General features: G+C 39.6%; 1 protein-coding gene across 9 annotated transcripts in view; it reads right to left on the bottom strand.

Annotated features, from left to right (window-relative positions):
* LOC105230536 (mucin-5AC) overlaps positions 1–22,057 on the bottom strand; it is a 35,901-nt gene extending 13,844 nt beyond the window's left edge. For 8 of the 9 annotated variants that reach the window (XM_049450912.1, XM_011211336.4, XM_049450914.1 and 5 more), the window contains exons 1-3: positions 21,914–21,998; positions 17,491–17,916; positions 10,267–10,721 (exon numbers count right to left, since the gene is read on the bottom strand). In XM_049450912.1, the coding sequence (XP_049306869.1) occupies positions 10,267–10,543 (277 nt within the window). In that variant the 5' untranslated portion in view covers positions 10,544–10,721; positions 17,491–17,916; positions 21,914–21,998. Of the gene's footprint in view, positions 1–10,266; positions 10,722–17,490; positions 17,930–21,913 lie in introns of all 9 variants that reach the window. The other variant, XM_011211334.4, reaches the window with a different exon arrangement.
* Positions 22,058–22,481: the final 424 nt, after the last annotated feature.

The following is a 22,481-nucleotide window of genomic DNA, read 5'->3' as shown; positions in this document are numbered from 1 at the left end:
GGCTCGTTGGTTCCGCTGTGTTGCATACAAATTGTCGCTGCTAATACGCAGAACAACAACAAGAATTAATATTTATGCCTACATTGTGCATGCAGGTATTTGTGGTAGCACTGAGAAAACGTGCTTGCAACAAATTAAAATGCACTCATGTTCAATACAACAAGTGGGTAGCTCTGCAGGCACCGCGGTCACTCGAGCGGACTTACCTCAACGTTGCTTGCTTCTGTGCCAGCTCACAGGCTGCTTTCCAGCTTTTGAGGGTGCTGCACATTTGTGGCTTTCTTACATACTTACTGTTGTTGTTGTTGCGGTGTGTGGGTGTTACCTGTGCATCGTGGCGAAGAAACGTTCAGATTCTGAGTCGCCGCCAATGTTACCGTCTTACAACGCCGTGCCACAAGTGCATTCGATCGGAATTAAGTTGTGCATAGCATATTCCTAGGAATAGGGCCATTAGGCCTTATTTTACCCTGAAAAGGGTCTATAAAGATCACCACGATATTTGTAACATACAAAAGGAAACGTCAAAGACCCTGTAAATTATAAATCTAAATGATCAGTATGACGAGCTAAGTCGATTTAGCTGTGTTCGTCTGTCTGTTTGTATATACGCGAACTAGTCCTTCAGTTTTTCTTAACCGTCGATATCGGACCACTATAGCATATAGCTGCACTACAAACGAAGCGATCGGTATCAAGTGCTTGCAGGGAAAATCTTCGAAGAGATAATTTCACGAAATTTGGCGAGGGTTATTTTCTATGGCAATAATAGGATCTCCGAAGAAATTGTTCAGATCGAGTCACTTAGGCAAAAAGCTTATTGTTTTAATGGATAAGCGAAATTACAAGATCCATAGTTACATGGAAAGGAACTTCAATGAAATAATTTACGCTATTGTCTTGTCAACTCTCATTACCGAGCAGCCTTTTGGCTTTATGTCTGAAAGCAAGAACTTCCTGCCCCTCGCCATTCTAATCGAGAACCAAAGCTGCATAATCCAAATAATAGCAACAGCGAAACCAAGATGGAAAAATTCCTGGTCGCCAGCTATAAGAATAAACGACACAAGACAACAAGAAATGCATCTACACACACATATATATAACACACTTGCATAGGCATACTTAGTTAGCCACTCGAGTTCTTTCCCGCAAACAAAGTGAAGCGAATGACCTTAATCAAGGTCTCTTCTAATATGAAATTCAACACTCCTGAGTATCTGCTTAGCTCGCAACTCGCAGCTCGCGTGGCTGCCAGCAATGCAATATCGCCATTATCTTAGCTGGTGTTGCAACAAAAGCGCGCAATTTACAATCAAATTGCTGCCAGAATTGGCGTGTGATTGCGTCTCACCACGGCTGCTTGGCGCTCCGGCAGGCTGGCGTGCAATAGCGCGGAGTCGACGGGCTTTTACATTTTACACCCGAGCAGAGGAGCCAGTTGCAACTGGCACAAATATTGCTGCCTTGCACATGTTGCTGCTCTAGCGATTGCGCTGATGTGGCACCACTTGCAGGCTGTCGGCTGGCATGCATGGACAAATTCGTCGGTGCCAACTTACCAGCAACTAGCCGTGCCAACGCTATTTTTCAACGCCAAATATTAATTCTTTCATTTTTCTTTTCTTCCGTTTTTGTTGTAATAGCGTTGCTTTAGCAATGTCGGCAGCAGGTTTGCAAATTTACACGATTTTTGCGTTTACAGCGCTTATCTGCTCATTCCGTCGTTCGTTTTCAGCATAGTTGCTGTTGTAATTTACTAGCGCTCTGCCGCAGGAATTCAGCCATGCAGCACCAATTGTAAATAAATTGCTAACATGCACATACATATGTGTGTGTAGATATGTAGTGTGTGTGCATAGTTAATTGCACACGAGAGCTGTCGCGTTCGGTGCTTAAGTCTTTTGTTTACATAATTAAGAAAACGTAGCTCAGTATGTTGCTTGTGGATTTCGGAGGTGAATTTGGTGAATCGTGCATTCTTTTACTTGTATGAAGCTGTAGATCACCTTAGATATGGATCGGTCAATTATATTGGGTAGTCGAAAAACTCTTTTCGTATTTCTAATCAAACTTCAACTTATTTTTGTTTTATATTTGTAATGAACTTTAATGAACCTTAATATACCAATCTGGTGGACCACTTTTTGCAATTTTTCCGCTGGAGACATTATTCCATCAGTGTAAAACTTTTCTGATTTCTCGGCGAAAAATTGCGACAAGTAATTTTCACAGACTTCTCTTGAAGCCAACTTTACTCCATTAAGCGAGTTCTGAATTGTTCGAAGCAAATTGTAGTCCGATGGTGCAAGGTCAGGGCTATATGGTGGATGCATCAAAACTTCCAAGCCAAGCTCTCCCAGCTTTTGCCGAGTCATCCAAGATGTGTGTGCTCTAGCGTTGCCCTGATGGAAGACGAAGCCCTTTCTGTTGATCAGTTCTGGTCGTTTTTTTTCGATTGCTTGATTCAATCTCATCAGTTTGTGACAGTAAAATGTAGAATCAATCGTTCGACTAGGCTAAAGCAGCTCATAGTGGATGATTCCTTTCCAATCTCACCAAATACTCAACATAACCTTTCGAGGCGTCAATCCTGGCTTTGCGACCATATGTTGAGCTTCAGCAAGCTTCGACCTTGATCCTTTTCGCACATTATTGTCGCATTTGATGCACTCTTCGTCTCCTGTTACCATTCGTTTCAGAAATGGTTCGATTTCATTTCCTATCAGCAAAGAATCGCAGATGTTAATTGGGTCCATTTTCACAGGTGATTCATCCAAACATCGAGCTTTTTTTGTAGCCAGTCATTTTTAAATGGTTGGACCATTTGCCGTTTGTTGATGAATGTTAAGTTCCTTAGCGATGTCATGACTGCTGGTCCTGGTCAATCTTTTCCATAATTCCATCCATAATTCGACTTTTTTGACGATAGATCGACCAAAGTGAGATGCATTTTTCACACCGAAATTTCCAGAACAGAAGCGAGCGAACCATTGTTGTGCTACACTTTACTTTATACAGCATCGTCTCCGTAAGCTTCACAAATTTCATTGGGGACTTGCGTGGCATTCTTCCCTATTTTATACAAAAATTTCAAAATAGAGCGAATTTCTACATTATTTTCATGCAACGACATCTATTGACAAAATACGAAAAGACTTTTTCGACTAACCAATATATATGTATATCATTTATTTCACACATATTTCGTCAAAGCAAATAGAAATTTATAAAAAAGCTCAAATCAAAGCACGCAAACAACGCGTCTAAAATCAGTCCGCAATTTGAATGCAACCATTCAGCATAACGCATGAATTTTTATTACCACACTTAACACAAGAGTTTAACTGTGATCATGATTGATGAAAAGAAGTTAGCAGGTAAACGAAAAACTTTCCCTTTTGCGCATTTCGCAGCTCGCACAGCTCAATCGCACGCACTTATAGCCGAGGCATTCGGAATGTGCTGTTATATGCGCCTCACCAAAAACTGACAAAGCGAACTGAGCAACCTGTTTCCGTAGCATTCATTTCGTTTATGATAAAAAAAACATACTCGCGCTCACATATTTATGAAGGGCCATGAAATGCCTTAAATCTTGAATGAAATTCTGGTCAAGTTCGCCACCGGTTGCATTCTTTCCTTGACGCACACTCTCATGGCTTTCTCGCACGCTTGAACGACTGCAATATTTTGTTGTTTCCAGCTGTGCCGCTGGTGGCTTCGCAATATACTTATCGAAGGTTTTTGCATTTCCCGGTTTTCTTAATTTCGATTGTGAAATCGCTGGAACAAGTTTGTGATTTTAAATAGTTTAGAAAGGAAAAATTTCGAATACTTTAGCGTTGTCTAAATGTGAACTGATAAACGATCGCTGAAAAAATGTAATTAAAGTTTGAAATTCGGCCTCTATTGAAGTAAATTGCATTGTTTTGTATTTTATAGCAAGAATTAGTGTAGTGTTTTATTATACTAACTCTAGTGAAGCCAGAGAAGACCGCCTGTAGTTGGGTATTAATTTTCAGCAAAACAACTTGAAACTATAACAAATTTGCTTACGAACTATATTTTCTTTTTCACCTGAATGTCTGAAAGCGAGAGAACCAAGGTATTTTTGTCTTGATCTGGCATAGGCAGGACATTCGAGAAGGAAGTGTTGAGAACTCATTCTCTTCCTAGTAGATCTAGAATCTGGCGGTGTCCAGTTGAAATGTGAATTTCTGTGAGAGCAAGAAGCTCACTAGACCTCTTACGATTTATATTGGACAGGAGGAGCTTTTAGATGAAACATCTAAACATCCCTTCACTACTCTCGAGCGTACGGTCAACGAGCAAAAGGCTAACGTAGCCCCTCTCCTTGAATAATCACCAGTCAGAAAGAGGCTACGCTCCGGAACAGTAGAACTATCGCTTGAAAGACGCTGCAATGATCAGAAAGTCTGAATCTGGAGTTTATAGATAGTTCTCGACAAAGCACTCCTACACTAACCTTCGCTGCAAGCTTTGATCTATCTGTAAGAAAAAGACTCAGCCAGCAACTCCTTCTCTGTAGACTGACATGGCTAGGCTTGTGACCTGGTAATCCAAGTATTTTGAAAAGAAATAAAAGTGTTCGAGGATTTCAGCATGACCAAGCTCGTAGTCATCGTGACAAATAGCTCTGGGTTAAAATATTAATAGCAACAAATAAGAACGTTTCTATGATTGACAGTCCGATAGGCCGAAAAAGTAAAAACTTTGTAAAAAATTGAAAGCCTTAATAAATAGAAGCTTATAAGTACAAGTTGTATATGATATTTGCATGTCATAAAGGATAGCCGACCATCAGTGATTCAAGCTTTGGCCGCATTTTGACTTCACCGCCGCACCGAAGCCAATCAACAGATTCTCCCATTTACGTAAGCACTCCCAACCTACTTAAGTAGCCATGCATATTCATACCGCTTCATTAAATGTTCTATTTACATACACGAACACGCACACACTTGAATACACATGCCCACATGTGGCGATAAATTAGAGACTCCATAGAGCTAACTACATATTTTTAGATCACCGTTAGTCATACGTAACCAAAAACACCAAGCAAAAACGCTTACAACAAGAAAATACCGTTTAACAGCAATGTCCGCTAGGCGGCCGCAGAACGAGAGCTGGCTCTAGATTATCTAGCGGCGGTTTGTTGTTTACAAATTCAAGCACTCAACAACAATTTATAACATTTCAGTACTCAGTACTCTGCACTAGTCATGCTCCATGTGCGTCTTTTGGGTTATTTTTTGCGCTTTGCTAGTTGGTGCGTTGGCTTCAAGCTTTGACTGCCAGCGGACGCCGGCCCGAACTTCTGCACCGGCGGCATCAAGTCAGCATGTCAGTGAGTCAGTCAAACAACTGGGCGACTAACGTTTGCTATTTAGCGGCCAAAACGGCCAAAGCGACCAAACATAGACGCGGCAATTTATGGCGCTGGTCACAAAAACTGCACAGTTTTAACTGGTTACTGTTACATACATACAGGTTTCGACTGCAACTGTACGATTTACACTTGATCGCCAGAAACGCAGCGCTTGTAGGCACATTCTGCAGTGATTTTCATGGCAATAATTTCATGTTTCATGAGTATATTTACAAAACATTTCAGAGAGTGGAGAAAAGTATAGAAAATCGGAATATTATGTCTTTGCATGTTAAGTCACTCTTGTGAAAATACCGACTGATGTCCGAGTTGTATGTTTACAAGACCTCTCAGATCATTACATCACCTTGAACAAATGCGATTTAGTCTAATTTTGAGAAACTGTATATGATATCAATATGTTAATTATTCAAAGTTCCAAAGTCAACTCAAAAATTATGCCCATGATCACTCTGTGAAAATTGTGCCGAAGAAGAAGGTATAGTACAAAATACACTCTGTGCCGCCTTAAAAGAAGCTCACACAGTTCTAGTTTCTTTGAATTCTTGCTTTGACCAAAGCACCAACAACAACGGCATTCTTGACATTGTCGCTGATCAGACATATTCAATTCTATGTTGGCCAAACTATTAAATTAATAGTATTATTGGCTTAAGAAGCACGCTTTCACATAAGCACATCAGCGCACACCAATACACATACACGCATACAGGCATACAACTTCGTACCATTGCACGTGTGTGTGTTGTTGATGTTGAGCGCTTGTATGAGTTGTTTTTGGGTGAGTGCTTTTTGTCTCGTTTTGCTTACACATACGGTACACTATATGTGTGTGATGTGTGTGTGTATGTATGCTTGTGTGTTTTCATGCAGTCATCGCTGGTAATTGGCGGTTTAACAGGTTCCAATGGCCAGTTTGCCATTTCCCCTTGCCAAGTTGGATGCCGGGCGCGAAAAGTGGTTGGCATGTTTCACTGAGCTCATTTTAGGAATCAATGCTCCAATTGCGATTAAATGTATAACAGTATTGCGCGTTCTCCCGCTGCTTGGAGCCGGCTGCTTGACGTGATTTAAATTGTAACTAACAAGAACTAATCTAAAAGAATTCTGTACATACACAACCGTGTGCTATCGCATATGCACAAAAGTATGTATTCTCAAAAGAAATGCGAAAAATCAGAAAAGATGAAATGAGAAAAATGCTACCTGTGTGCATATGTGAGCAGGCTACTGAATTAATATTCCGAAGACAACGCAGACACATTCAGTTGGATAGTGACCAAAGTGTAGTCTCCAAAGCCATCATCATTTGTGTTGCTGGATTAGTTATATAAATATGTGGCATGCTGTGGCTTAGCAGCCGTTTAAATATGCGCATTTGGAAGCGAAAGAAGTCGTTGAACTTTAATCTTTCGTGAAGATTTGTGGTTCACATTTCATATCGCTGATTTCTTACGACTGTGGTACTTCGCTACAGATTCATGCTCAATACTAAACTTCGTTTAAAAGTGACCTAAGCCCATCTTTTAATCTTTCATAAATCTTTTGTATTTCCCCTCTCACATTCTTTACTATTTCAATACATATTTGCTTTGCAGACGACCCACTGATGCGCCCAATTAAGATAAAGTATCTTGTAAAATGTGAGTACCTACACAAGACACTTGAATGCTGCAGCTTCATCACTTGTTCGTGTCTCGTTTGCTCACGCTGCGGCTTATTGACGCCGCCTCACATACCTGACAAGCGCAGCACACGCCGCCACATGCACAGACAAGCATGTATGTGTTATACATTTATTAATTTTGTGGGACTTTAGTAGGTCACAGCACGAGAAAAGATATTATGTTCGGCCAAAAGAGTGTACGAGGTAATTAAAAAAGCAAACGCCAACACTTTTTCTAGAAATTAGGTGCCGAAGAATTGGATACTTTTGCGCTTTGTTTGCCCACCTTTCTTTCTTTGGTAAAGCACTATGGCAGATGAAAGAAAAGCATAAAGCACAGCGACGATAACTGCCCGAATAGCTTCAATGCTATCGTCAGCTGTCGTGTTTACGTCAGTAAATAGCCGTTTTGGGCAGCAAGAAGTGGACTGCGCTTCACTGCTCACACCAAGACATGACATTAGAAGCTAATAGCTCTTAGCTATATTTCGGACGTTCATTAAACAATTATTTTTTTATTTTTATTTTTTTTTTCTTGTTTTTGGGTTGAACAAATACTTAGCGGTATCGGTGGAGCGAGTAAAGCGGCTCGAGGTCTAAACTAACATGATCAATTGCGCATTTTTGTGTGTCCGAAAGTACAAGCTGCTAGCAAAGCATAAATCGATCGAATAACGGTTCTGATGGGCTTTTTATCAACAACACTTTCGTTATTATTGTTCACAGTAAGTACCCAAGTACAGCGATACCTTAGAGCAACTTCAGCTCGCACGCAGGCATTTCGATTAATTTGGGTCATCTGCAATGCGAAACGGTACGTCTTAACAGTGCTCTTAAGCTTATTTAATTAACAGCTAACACTTCGCACAAAATACCTTGTAAATAGTACACACTAAGTGATGCCTGGCGCAAATCAGCGGAAGCGGATCGCTGCTTAAGTCTTTTGTAGATGTCAATCTGCACGCGAGAAGGTGCGTGAGACGGGACCGCCGTAACTGAGTGGTGGTGAAAAGAGCATTGTGTTCTCATGGCAGTTAATATGTTTGCGCTGTTAATTAGCTCAATATAAATATACTTTACATGGGCATACTTTTATGTTGTATTTGTTATATAAAGCTAAATTAATTCAAAACATTATGTGGCACTCACGTCAAGGCAATAGAGCTATGCGCGCCGACGTGTAGCTCTCAACGACTGCTTTACATAAACACAACAGTCTAACGGTACATAATTTTCTATTAATACGATATTATGTAAATGTGGACGCGTATTCGTAGGCATGAGAAAAATAGCAATTTCGTTGGGATTTTGCTACACATGCGCGTACCAGGCGTATCAAAGAGATTGCTTCAAGTGATGAAAACTTTTCGTCCTAAGTACCATGTATGATTTGACGCACGGGTATCTCAGTGTCGTAACAAAATGTGCAGTCGGAAGTTGGCTCTAGAAATTACCACACTTGCAAAGAAACTCGAGAGTATAAGTATTCTGGGGAGTGTGGTGGGAGGCATAAAGCATTCAGTGAAAGTCGTGAAGTCATCGAAAACTTGCTTCATATGAGTCCTTTATGGATCACTGTTAGAGGCTCTCAATACTTCAAATGAATCTACTCAACACATTTTGATTAACGTATTGGGTATTATGTGTTTCCAAACCAGTCTATTTACTGAAAACGTCGTCGAGTAGGGGTCGCAAATGAGATGCTCGACACCATAACTGAGAAGTTTACATTCTTCAAACTGGTGTTGAGACATCAATATGATAAAACTGTCCAACAATCTAGTGAATGGTGCTAAAAAATGTGCCGAAAGCAAAAAAAAAACAAAATTCGCTGAAAGCACTGAAGGCGGTCCCAGCCGAGGGTTACGAAAGTCTATGAAAAATTGGATTATGCGTTGACCTGCTTGTACTTAGGAGCCTATTTTAAATGCATTAATAAAAATTTGTAGTAAAAAACGTGAATTTTTTTTATCAGCCCGGGTCAAATTTGATTATATCTTAAGCCAGCATAGTGGAGTAAATATAAATATGGAATAAGAAAAGTTACTGAAAGCTCACAAAGAAGCGAGCCAAACTCATTTTGACTGTGCTTCTAGCCTTTAAAATGCTAAACATCTCAAGGGTGTTTTATTACTTACTATAATAATACTGCAAGAACGAGCCATATATTTTAAGAGTCATGAACTTATTTTAACTTAATTATTTAAATAAACTGTTACAAAATCTATATTTTACAGCTGTGAAGTTAATCTTAACGAAAATTTTCAACCATTCAAAAACAAAAAAAAATTAATATATTGGGATAAAATGAAAAGTTAATGCTAAAGCATGGTAATAAGAACATAAAAGTTCGCTTTCACCTGCATCCCTTCTGCTGACTGGAAGTTTTCTCTAACTCAAAATGGCGCAGCAGTCACAGTCGATTAACGTAATGCATGAAGGTAAACAGATAATTTATATGCGTAAAAGCCCACATGCATATGTCTACTTACATGCAGATATGCGTCGAGAGAACTTGGTAAGCGACAGCATTTAGGACTGCGCCAGCAGCTAAATAATCTCCGCGCGTTCGTTACGCTTTTCGCATTGCCAATTGCTTTGCGAACCACCTTTACGAAAATAAAGTGCGTATTTTATTTTATTACTTTGTTGCGTTGTTGTTGTGGCGTACAACAACGTTTTTCCGGTACATTAAACACTGGTGCCACAAAACCGCTCATATACGGGCAAGAGCTTACATTGCAGCGTTGGAATGCATGTGTGTATGTGTGTGTGTGTGTGTTTATGTGTGAATTCCTCAATACATTGATGTCAGTCGAACGTTCGAACCGGTGCTGAGGTACACATGTGTAAACGCACTTTCACAACAAGAATGACAAAGCCGCCAAACGAGTGACAAGCCACACACACACAAGCAAACACAAGCCACGCACACGCACACACACGCAGATGCGCGTAGCTATTTTAAATGCAAATAAACGCGGAGATAACCAAAACACAATGTGAGCAGGTTACAAAGAACTACTTTAGCTGCTTCAAATGCTGCAGGTGGAGCCCGCAAGCGCCTCGAAAGCGTTGAACGACAAGCGACTGGAATTTATTGCGCACAAAAGCTTATTGTGCCCCTCACAATATGCGCCATCTATCTTACTGTTGACATTTAAATTACGTATGCATTACTTACCGATATTACGTGTGGCCAGCAGCAGCAGCTGCAGCACCAGCACGCCCAGCCAGCGGAGCGAGTGCGCCGGGCTGAAGCTGTGGTGCATCGTGGCTGCGGAAAGCGGCCAACTTGTGGTCTTCCTCGGCGACGTTCTGCCGGCCAGCGAGGAATTTGGGCCTTTGTGGGATTTTCGCCTTTTGGTGAGCGTCATAACCGTTGTTGTTGCTGTAGCTGTGGCTGTGGCTGTGGCCAACGGCCGCGTTGCGCTGCTGTGTCGCTCCACTTTGCAGCTCATAACCTAAACTAGAAGTTGTCGTTGTCTGTGTTCCCAGTTGGTGTGTGTGTATATGCCTCACTGTTACACTAAATGTGTGTTTCCTAATTCGGTTTCCCTTTGCTTTAGTTCAAAATCTCGTGTCTATGGATGAGTGGTAGACGTTCATGTTTGCTCACAATCACTGCCAAACTCCATGCTGTAATAAAAAATGAGTTTCTTTAAGTGATTTTTATTTGCCTTTTATATTTTTATGGAAATTTTGTTCATAAACATATATCAAATGATGGAAAATGCAACTAATTAAGGGCCCGCTCACGGCCCAAAAGGCTGTTTTAATTGGAAGGCGCTGGGTTAATAAAGCTACTCTGGCTTGCAGCTCATTATTTTGTTGTAAATTTAGTGGGAAAGTGCTAGTTTGTGCGATAAGTGATAGAAAAAGTTTTCACTTTAAGAAATTATATTTGGATCAACAACATTTATTCAACAGGCTTTCTCTAATTTAACAGAATATCTTAATATATAAAAATCACGTGTCACATTGTTTGTTTGCGATGGACTCTTAAACTACTGAACCGATTTTAATGAAATTTTTAACACTGTGTGCAGTTTGGTCCAACTTGAAAGATAGGATAGTTTATAACTCTCCTTATAGTCGCATTATTTATTTATTGCAAATTATTTGTTTATTATTAGCAAAGAGCTATCCACCAGTTGGTGGCGCTAAGAGCGGTATTGAGTGCGGTATGTTACAGTAGATGGCGCTACAAACATTAAAAACATTAAATGAAAATGCGTTGTTTGAAGTTTATATTATTTGTGGTAAAGTTATACGAGTTTATGACTTCCAGAAAAAAATAAAAATTGGGCGGGGCGAAGTTCGCCGGGTCAGCTAGTAATTTATATTTTTGAAAATATCTAAAAGAATAATATCTTTCTGATTTAAAGTCTATTTGTGTAATTTAAATTTTTTTTTCGCTTCCATAAATGCCACTTTACATACATAAATTATTTCCAGCAAAAGTAGACTTATGAGAAAAAAGCTCGTTTGTTGAATATTTTTCCATTTTCTTTTAAAGAATTCTCAAGTTCAATGACTCACTTTGTAAAAATCTAGAATAAGTTTAGTACAATGGCTGCATTACGTAAGGTTTATTACCACAAAGATGTCGCCAGGGCTGCTTGCTAAACCATAAACGTGAGTATAAAAAGCGGTCATTAAGCTTCAAACGACAAATGACCGAACATTAAACAATGGCGACTTATTACATAATGCAAATCGCTGGCAGAAATAGTTTAAGAGATTACTGCAAAAAGCGTAGCTATTAACAACAGATTAAACGGGTGAGCCATTAGGTAAATGGCAGCAGAGCAAAAACAATTTCGAGGTTCATTCTGAGGGTCTAAAGCTGAGCTTGAAAAAAGCATTAATGACCAATACAAACATTTAGATGTTAATAATAAAAGTTGTGGGCTTCTCCCAGCAAAAATCAGCGTGAATACTTTATTTAAAAAATTTACAAAAATAAATAATGGAAATCAAAAAATAAAAAGAATAAATAATGAAATTTTGTGTGTCTTCCCAATTGGCTTTTTCTTGTTCGCCATAGCCTACCATACAAAGCGGGAATATGCAAATAACTAAATTTGTTGCCGTTCAACAAATTCAATTTAATTTTTGCCACACTCAAGCACATATATACATAGCTAACATATAGACAATTAACAGTAAAAAGTATACCGTTGATGAAGATTCGTAAAACTGGTTTTGCATTGTAAATCAGATTTATTCGGTTTTTTAAGATCGCACAATAGACTCTCTACAGATGCTAATTCACCAATTCAAAGGTACATGTATGTGTGTGTGTGGGGTGAATAAATTCGTATTTGCCGTGGAGTTGCTAAAAAAGCAATAATAGCGAAAGATTATTTGAGATTTATACAGCGAAAGTATTCGAAATTGATCGCGCCCATATTTGCCGATTGTTATGACATGATGCCAGTCTGTCACAGCTCAACACTAATATTTTTACATTTCTCTTTTGGAAAAAATATAGCCAAGGTTTCTAAAAGTATATTTACTTTTTTTATGTGGAACAGTCAAGGTGCGGAGAGGCGAAATGAAGCTGATACGATGACGATCCGTAGACCATGACGATATTTAGGGGACTTGTACTTCAAGCTTCCAGCGGGAGGGGATAGAATTTGCCTCCAATAAGGTATGCCTTTCATAAGGGCCGACTAGAATACATATTCAATATGTCTGTATTTTCGGCTTGCCAAGGGATTTCAGCATAGTATTTGTCAGAAATAGCTATACTCAGCTTAAACTGACTTTGACTAAGATTCCTCCTAATGAAAAAACATTTGAAGTTCAAGTTTCAAATCTCAGCAGTCTTATGGGTGCTCAACAGGTAAGCTAAAAGGTCTGACCGTAGACTTAAGTCTGGTACCACGGAGAACAGTTAACCCTTCCAACCTGATCATTGGGTTTGGTCTTTTGAGGAGATTCATATTGGCTGTGATTTAAACCTCAAGGCAGGCAGAATTGAACTCAGTTCAGTGTGGAGTCGCACTGCGGTCGGATGCCGGAACCACAACACTTCAAAGGTTTTAGGTCATCCTCAAACCCGACCAAGGTGGAAAAGGTGCCTGCCCAAAGTGAACCAAAGAATACTTGCAAAAAGCATGTATTGCTGATCAGCGCATTGTTTTGATCTAAGTGCTTTTAAACACCGTGAGGTTGTGTGTAAAACACAACAACTGTTGTACTTCAAGCTTAGAGATTCAACAACCAACGAAGATTTCGTCAAACAACCACCCCAAGGGCGCCCGAAGAAGTAAAGTGTGCAAGAGCGGCTGTTCGTGAAAGGCCAGAGCTCTGATTACGAAATCGCAAAATGTCTTATATAACAATAATAAGATAAGCCCAACGAAATATAAATGTTGCGGGTGGCAAAGCCTCAAGACCCCTTTTACAGATTAGCAAAAGATTTCTTGCACAAAGAGAAACCAGATCCGCTTCAAAAAAGCTGATGCAATTACAACCGAAGTTCGTTAAATCAAAAAAATGCACTCTCGCTTTGGTTACAACATCGCCAGTCCTCCAACAACACAGAAACTTGAAACGCATAAAAAATCAACAAGCAACAATTACCAAATAACTGTACTCCTACACATACAAAGCGCAGCTGTGCGAATGAAAACGAAAACGAAAACTGCTGCGCTTGCAACAAAATGCCCTTCACAGTGCACCAGCAGACAGACGATTTCTTCCAATGAACCGAATAAAAAGTTGAGAAATTGTGAAAAAATCAAGCCAGAAAAGCATTCGAATGCAAAACATGAAGCCAACTGGCCAATGTCAGACCAGCGGGAAGCAAAAAGTAAAATTAATGGAAAGAAGACAGACAACTTAACTAAAAATAAATTGCATGTTTGAAAATAAATAGCAAGAGCACGGGTTAATAGCAACCCCCGCGAGGCGCGAACCGAAAAAAGTCGGCAAAGAGTGAGCTATAAAAGAAGTACATGTAGCAACGGTTAATGAGCAGTTGTTGCACTACCAGAAAATAAGTTCAGTCACTCTCAACGCCACAACAACAATAAGCAGAGCAGTTGAAGTCGCAACCGAAACCGAAACACCGATGTCGCGTTCAACGAAAGTGAAAGCACTTAGAAAGGTTGAACACGCCGCGAGTGCTGTGCTTTTTCTGCTTCTTCTTCTTCTTCTTCTGCTTACTCAACTCTGTACGTATTGGACCAACCACTGTTATTATGTTACTTTGCTGCCCAGCCAACTACTGTTTTCAGTTGCTTTTTTCTCGATTTTAGTGCCATTGACTTCAACAGCCAATTTGAACGATTTCCTCGGGAAGTTGCTTTCCACGTGCATAGAGCGTGAATATAACAAGATATTCGCAATTATTTTCCATTTGTAATTATTTTACATGTTTACCACCAGCGATTAGAATTATAAATGGAGTGTCTATGAATTCAGTAAATGAAATGCCACAAACAGTACAAAAACAACTCTTTGATAAAATATGTGCTACCGCTTTTAGCCTACGAAGTGAAATGGTTTGTGGTAGGGTCTTGAGAACGGCATTTCGCCTGTTTGATAATACTTCCGCCATAATTTCGCTTATTTGTACCGTTATTTTTACTCGTTAGTTGGTGAACAATGAATTTCATGTTAATAAAATGCCAAAACTTTTTAAAAACACAAGATAATCTCGAAACAGGCACTAAAAGGAGTTAAACACTGGTGCAAAGCTGGTGCAATTAAACACAAAAAATATATATTCAACTATTCACCACACACGAAGTTCTGATGGAACCTGACACATAAAGGAAATACGAGTATAAGGCTTGGTTCTGCAGTCAGCGGAAACAAGCATTCGATACTTTACGCTTGGTATACAGGAAGCTGCTTTAGTAAAGTCTTCAGACTTTTCAACACTTTATACACATACCAAACACACCATCTGATCACCCTCAACTCTTTAACCCGGACTGGTCCATTTAAGCAACCGTCGCAAACCGAAACGATAAAAATGTTTACCTTAAAGCATTGGGACAGTCTTTCGTCTGTTTGATCACCAAATGTCAATTATTGTGTGTTGGCATCAGAAAAATAGCCAAGGATCTCAGCTTATGAATCGACTCAACACATTTTGATTAATATTTTGGGTATAAAGAGTCATCGTTGTATCAGAATCTTTTGCAAAAACCTTTTCGAATAGAGTTCGCAAACCGTTTCCACGAAATTACTTCAGGAATGTTCTCTACCGCTAAAACAACTGAGGTCGTAAAAGAGATGATTGACATCTGAAATAAACAAAAACTGCTTACTAAATCCCCGGCAAGCGCCTCCGTTCCGCACCACTGTGTGACTGGGATTAGACAATCGCATCAGCCGTCCTTCATACAAGATTTATATTTTAGAGGAATAACATTTACGAGACATAATTGTAAATATGAAACCGTTCGAGGCGCTACACACCATAAATACGAGTGTGAGAGTGTATATGCTACATACACACTATACGTATGTGCATATGGATATATACTGTACTACATACATATGTAAAGCATTAGTAACTGCAAAGCCATGCACAATATTTTGTCTCAGTTAAAACCAGTTCACAAAATTACTTTTGCTTTCGCAGAAGGGCACTCACCGGTGAAAATTTTGCAGCCTTCATCTGCGGTTTTATATTCACTTCGACTTGTCTCATTTCTCAACTCGGTGTTTATTTTCTTTCTTCGCTGTGTTTTTGGAAACGAGCTACACACGAGAAGACTGCCTTGTGTTTTTGGGCATACATATATGACTCACTGACACTTTCCGCTGACTGCGCACTAACAGTTAGCCGAATGCGGATTTTCAGCGTCACATTTACGACGAAATTCGGATATACGTGCGACTCACTTTACATACACCTAATTTTTTTTGTTTTGTTTCCCAGACAAATAAATTTATTTAGTTTTCGGCACATATTTACGGGTTTACCGCCGTTATGCAATCACATTGAGGTAGTTTTTGAGTCATGAGTTTACGATTGCAAAGCAAAAGACTTTGGGCACGAACCTCAAATGGCATGGCCCTCAATGGACCATTAACAACGCCATGAGTAATAAATCAAAATTGATATTAGTAAGCAACTAAATACAATGGCGCAATACATATTTAGGAGTATATATGTACATATACATACACACATACACAGCTGACTATTAATATTTTATCCAATTTTTCTACTTTATAGAAAAGGAAGAAAGAAAGAAAAGGTAGCTTTAAGAGTAGAGCAAAGTTTTATATTTTCGGAACGGGCATATGAACTCAAAAGGTACGGGAAGGTAAAAGATGGTCATATTAGTATTTTTTGTACTCCTAAATGCATATACGGCAGTCGAAAAAGTCTTTTCGTATTTCTAATAAAATTTTAACTTTTTTTATAATTATAATAATACATAAATAAAGAAATATGTATCATTTTGGTCGAGCACTTTTTGCCATTTGCCCCTAGAGACATTTTTCCATCAGTGTAAATCGAAATTTCCAGATAGGAAGCAAGCCTTCCCTTGTTGTGATACACGAATTGATACAGCATCGTCACCATAACACATTGGTGGATTGCGTGGCATTCTTAACTTTTTATACGAAAATTTCAAAATATAGCGGATTTCTTAATTATTTTCACTAATTTTTGAACAGCGGTAACCCCTGAATTTAATATTAAATGAAGCCTAAAATCTCACCTTTCCAAGACTATATGGTATGACACAATGCGATTGGTAACACTGGAGATATGTATACGACTGCAATGACATCTATTGACAAAATACGAAAACACTTTTTCGACTACCAAATATATATGCATATCTGACTATATATTTGGCTATTACTAATTTATAAAATGTTTCTGTCTTCTAAAAGAAAAGGTAGCTTCTGCAGTAGAGCAAGGTAAAATTTGAGCTCAAAGGGGAATGGGAGGTACAAGATGGTCATATTAGTAACCTTTTTTTTACTCTTAAGTACATATGTATGTACAAATATAATATTTTTTTGCACACCATTGTCACTTCTGATTAATTTTCACCATTAAAAGGGCTTAAAGATTGCAGAATGCGCATTTGTGATAGATGAGCCAACTCGTTCATGAATATATAACTCAACTAGAAGTTTGAAATTTTGGAGGAAAAGTCTTCTGATGGAACTTCGCTGAAAACAAAGTACTTTACACAAATAACGCGATAACTATGTGATTATACGACACATTTACAAACATATCGACACATGAAATTCTAAATCCGGCCTAGCAGCGATTTTTCGCGCAGATTTAGATTTCACCGCTATGTATGTACGAGCACGCTGTCAGCTGGTTAGTTATCCATGCTTAAACGCGCGGCTTAGCAAGACTCATCATTGAGCTTTCTATTATTTATGTAGCGTGAAAACTCACCTTCACTTCAACGGCGCGTCTCGTTACACACCAGCAGCAGCGGCAGCAACAGCGGCGATGCAGCAGCCTAATCCACGCGCAGCCGTACAAGCGCTTCACACTTGCAGCAAATACCGTGGCAAAAGCGTTGCAGTGGACCAGCGAAATTGCAGAAAGAAATGTATTAACGGCAAACGGCGTTCAAATGAATAAACGGCACGGCACGCACGCATGCGCAGACAAACACTCGATGATCTGTATAGCACAGCGCCAATCAACGCACAAAACGAGCGAGTAATTCCGAAAACGCTTAGATTTCGACACGCACTAGCAGTTGCTGCGATTATTGTGGAATATTTGAAAATCACTTTCACACTTTATAACAGTAAAACTTTAATTTTTAACGCGGACCCGAGTTTGTTTTTTTCAAATAATAACGGTAGTAGCCTAAATGATAAAACTTTGAAAATTATTTAAATTCGTTTGCATAATGCCACAATGACCGAATTGAATTCACGTCTCACTTCATACTTATATTTAAACATCTGTGTATGTGTGTGTGTGTCATCTCTTAGATGGCGTCGCTGGTGACAAGGCGACAATGCAATTTATTATGTTGTTATTCTTGCAACATACTTATTGCAGCACACCATGCAATTTGCCTACTTTCAGCCAACACACATACATACACACTCACACAGCCACGATCGCACACACAAGCTGCATTGATAGGAAGCAAAACTCGCCGCGGCAGTTGCTGCGGAAAATGGCACAAGAAAATAGCACAAGTAACAGTTTCTCAGCTGCAATTTTCGGAACGCAGCTGAATGTCAAATGCACCACCAACACACCAACCGACCCACGGACGAAAAAGCAAACAACAAACGCTCGTAACAGTATCAAGAACGTCAAGTACACAGCACAGAGCGCGGATTTGACATTGGCCCGCTGAAAAAAGTCAACAATATTAACTTGCAACTACCATTTGTTGTTCTCTGCAGATATTGTTGTTTCAGACGTCCGCTAACATGTATGTGTGTGTGTGAAGACGAGTGCGGAAAGCTTGTACGGCATTGTCGATTTGGCGTTCTCGCCACTTGATCAACTGCCTGCTCGCTCGTTGTTGTTGTTATGTGCTGTCATTCCAGTTTCATTTCACCTGAATGTCCGGTTATCGTCACTGTTAGCTTCTAGTGTCATACAAGTGCTTATTATAGCCAACTTAGCAAGACTGACGAACGAGTTATGCCGCAGCACTAGACGTGGAGTTCAGTTTGGTGCGGTTGGAAATATCTGCTGTGTTGCTTTGAATGCTTGATGATGCACAGGCCGTATGAAAATTTTATATTAATTTCTTCACCAATTTGCTTCCCGACATCGGACACTGGTCCAAAAGGCTGGAAATTGCAAGTGGCTCTATGAACTCCGATTGAATGAGTTGTTTGAGTAAGAAAAGTCAGAAAATCTTTTTGGTTCATGTTTTGCTAAGTGATCGAGCAATCAAAGTGGTTCTCAAGATATACATATACTCGTACAATCAGAGAAGTATGTCTAACAATGGCTAAGCTCTAATACCAATAAAAACCGTTATATTATAAGAGCCAATTTTAAAAATAATTAGAAATTTGTAATCTTATAAATATTGAATCTTATGTAGCATCAGTAACTTTCTGCCATAAATTATGCAAGCTGCACAAGCTCGATTACTTGAAAACCCATTTCAGCCATGGTACTATCTCCTGTGAGATATTTGCCTTATAAAATGGCTATAATTTCCAAAAGCAAATACCGTTAAATAACTCGTGCAACCGAAAAGTGTATGCCGTTGTTACAACTGAGCCATTGGAGGATCAACATGCCAGCCATGCATCACCGAGCAGCGAATGCCAAACGTGATTGCAAAATTGCTAGTTACAATTCCCAAAATTGCAACATTGCCAGGAGCAACAACACGTCAACTGAAGCTGCTGCAGCGTCAGCTACCAAGTCAATTGGGAGGCGATAGGTGTGTGTCGCCGACAGCAATCAAGCTATCATTCGAAAGTAAATACGTGCACTCAGATATGGAAAAATAACACAAAACTGAATTATTCTAAAAAACAAAAATTAATTATTTCATTTCTGTCTTTTATTAAATTTTTGTTGCTTTGACACTTTATTTCTAGTTTTGTTGCTTCATCATAAAAGAACTGCTATTAATAAGGAAAAAAGTCGAGCTGAAAGGAGAATTAACCGAACCAAATGGGTACAGAAATACAAATTTCAGTCCGTTAGATTGAGGTTAGGTTTGATGGCTGATCAAAGATAGCACGTAGACTACTATATGAGTACTTTATGAGGCCACAGGACAGTAGAACTTCTGGGTTCGAACTTATAAAGTAGGAAAACGCTTTGTAGCCAATACAAATTTAATTTCCATTCCCGCCAGCTCGGTAGGATGTCTGCAGGTAGGCGCTCCCAAGTGTTTAAGTCTTGACCTCCCAAACGCAGAACAGTCAAGAAGGAAGTGTTGAGTTGCTTCCACCTCATCTTTTTCCAAACAGCGTCTGCAGATGACGTCTGGTAGGATTCCCAGCCTTACTGCGTGGACGCAAATGGGACAGTGGCCTATTAAAAGCCCTAAAACTAGGGAGAGGCTAGCCTTACTGAGGGCAAAGAGATCACTAGATCCCTTGCGATCGATCTAAGGCTGAAAGGCTTCTGCGACAGCGCATGTACCCATGTTGGTCCAGCCCCGGATGGATTTTCTATTCACATTTTGATGATTTTGTGGTATTTACAATCTATTCGTATTCAGATTTCGGTCGAAAAACGCATTTTCATTGCATGTATTTAGAAAATTTATTTTTGAAACACAAAAACAAAACAATACAAAAGAAAAAGACTGATTTTGATATTATGGACCAAATTATCAATTTAGAAATAATTAGTCAAAGCTTCAAAACAGTTAGGACAAGGCGAACGAAGATTGAACTGGGATGATTTTAGTCGATTCAGTTCTCGTAAATATTCGATGATTTATGACATCAGCAAAACTGACAGCTGATTAACGGTAGTCTGCTTGAAGCCTTGACCTTTTAATGGCGCCACTATTTTTTTACTATTTATGTCATATGTTTTCCCAAGGTTTCTACTAACTGGAGATTGGCTGAATATTGTGCGCACACATACATATGACTGTATGTATGTATATGTGAGGTTTAGCGCTGTTGAGGGAAATTGACAGTTGGTTGTGCGATTCTTTCTGTTTGCCATTCCCATGCAACGAGGCAAACACACTTCTTGTCAAGCGTACTTGGCACGTCAAATGTAGCTGTGGGTGTGTGTGTGTGAGCGTTAATTATCGCTGTGCAACCTAATTTAGCGCTCGCATAATATTAGAGTAAAGCACAAGAACGCACAGACAGTGCCACGCTTTGGAAGGAATGTGACTTTGGGTGTACCTTTGGCGTGAGTATTTAAGCACTTAAGTGAATATGTATGTATGTATGTATGAATGTATGTATGTATGCAATAAAGTCACAATGTTACACTCTTATTTTTGCTTGCACCAATTTCCACAGCGAAATTCATTATTTCCATTAGTTAGCTTTTGTTTTTGTTTTCCTTCGCTAATTGCCTGGCATGAGGCACACACACATACACACGTGGGCTTCGCTGCTTATAGGCAATTCATATGTATATCTTTCTTATTGCAACTTTAGCCACTTTTTCTACAATTTCTTTTGTTTTTATTTTCATTTTTGTTTCTTTTTTCATTTTCAGACTCGCACTCGCGTCAGCATCGAGCGAAGTTTTGCGCGCACAAACACAGAGACAGACACAGGCATACGAATTTGCAACACACACACACACATGCGCGCATTATTCCGATTATTCCGACAAGTGAACGAATGCTGACGAAAAAGAAAGTTTTTAAGCTATCTTTGCAGTCGTTGCTGTCTCCGCTCCGCGCCTTGTCGGATACCTATTGCACACACTGTGTTTTGCTTTTGTTTTTGTTGCCAATCTAGGCAAATCTACACACATAAGGCACAAGAGTGCGTATAAAATGGCACTGTCCATTAAGTTTAGCGTGGCTTTGAAATCAAAAACCAAACAATTCAAATCCGTTTTCAAATGCGCTATATCCGATTTCCGATTCCATATGGCACTATTGGAGTTAGGCTCCACATCTGTGTGTAAATGTTTTGCCAAGTGACATTTTTCACCTGTCTCCGCAGCTCCGATGAGCCAATGTATCACTTCACATTCGATTACCAAGTTCGTTTGTATGTATGTGTGTGTATATGTGTTGCAAATGCGCTTGTTATTCTTGTTTTTACACAATCCGCACCCGCGACCTGCGACCGCATTCAAACCGACTCTTGAGCTTGCCTTTAGTTACACATTACACAGCAAACCCGAGAATTGCTGCTTCTTTCACTTGGTTGCGCGCACTTACCACTTGTAATGTTCGCTTGGAGACGTCTTAACACAAGCACGATCCGCCTTTAACTGATCGCGGCGCGCCAACTGAAGTCGGTTGCTTGCCAGCTTGTCCAAACCGCAAGAAAGTGTGGTGAATTCCATTACCAACTGAAAGCCAACGACGGACAAGAGATCAACAGCAACAACAACAATGGCAACACGTACTCATTACATTATCGCGGACAAAAACAAGGCAAGGCCAAAAATCGAATGAAGCAACGCAGGCAAGAAGCAATGGGGAAGACAGAAAAACGTTAGCAAGAAATATGAGGATTCACTCACGGCTGCAAAAGCTTTCGTAAGAGCTTTCACGGCCTTCGTTGTAATATTTCGTTACGAACTCTTTGTTTACCGAGCAACTTAATGTCTGCCAAGAAATTTTGTAAAGTAATCCTCTTATTTTGTCTTTTAAATAACGAGTCACACTCGCTGAGCTCGACATTGATTATTTACATGAAGAATTCAGCAGATTCGTAGCTTGCAGGTCTCAACTAGGGCAACATCAGACAGATATGCCAAAAGGAAAGCTCTGAAGGTTTCAC

This window comes from Bactrocera dorsalis, chromosome 3 (assembly GCF_023373825.1).
Source record: "Bactrocera dorsalis isolate Fly_Bdor chromosome 3, ASM2337382v1, whole genome shotgun sequence".
Taxonomy (NCBI): domain Eukaryota; kingdom Metazoa; phylum Arthropoda; class Insecta; order Diptera; family Tephritidae; genus Bactrocera; species Bactrocera dorsalis.
This window is presented reverse-complemented; position numbering and strand designations above follow the sequence as displayed.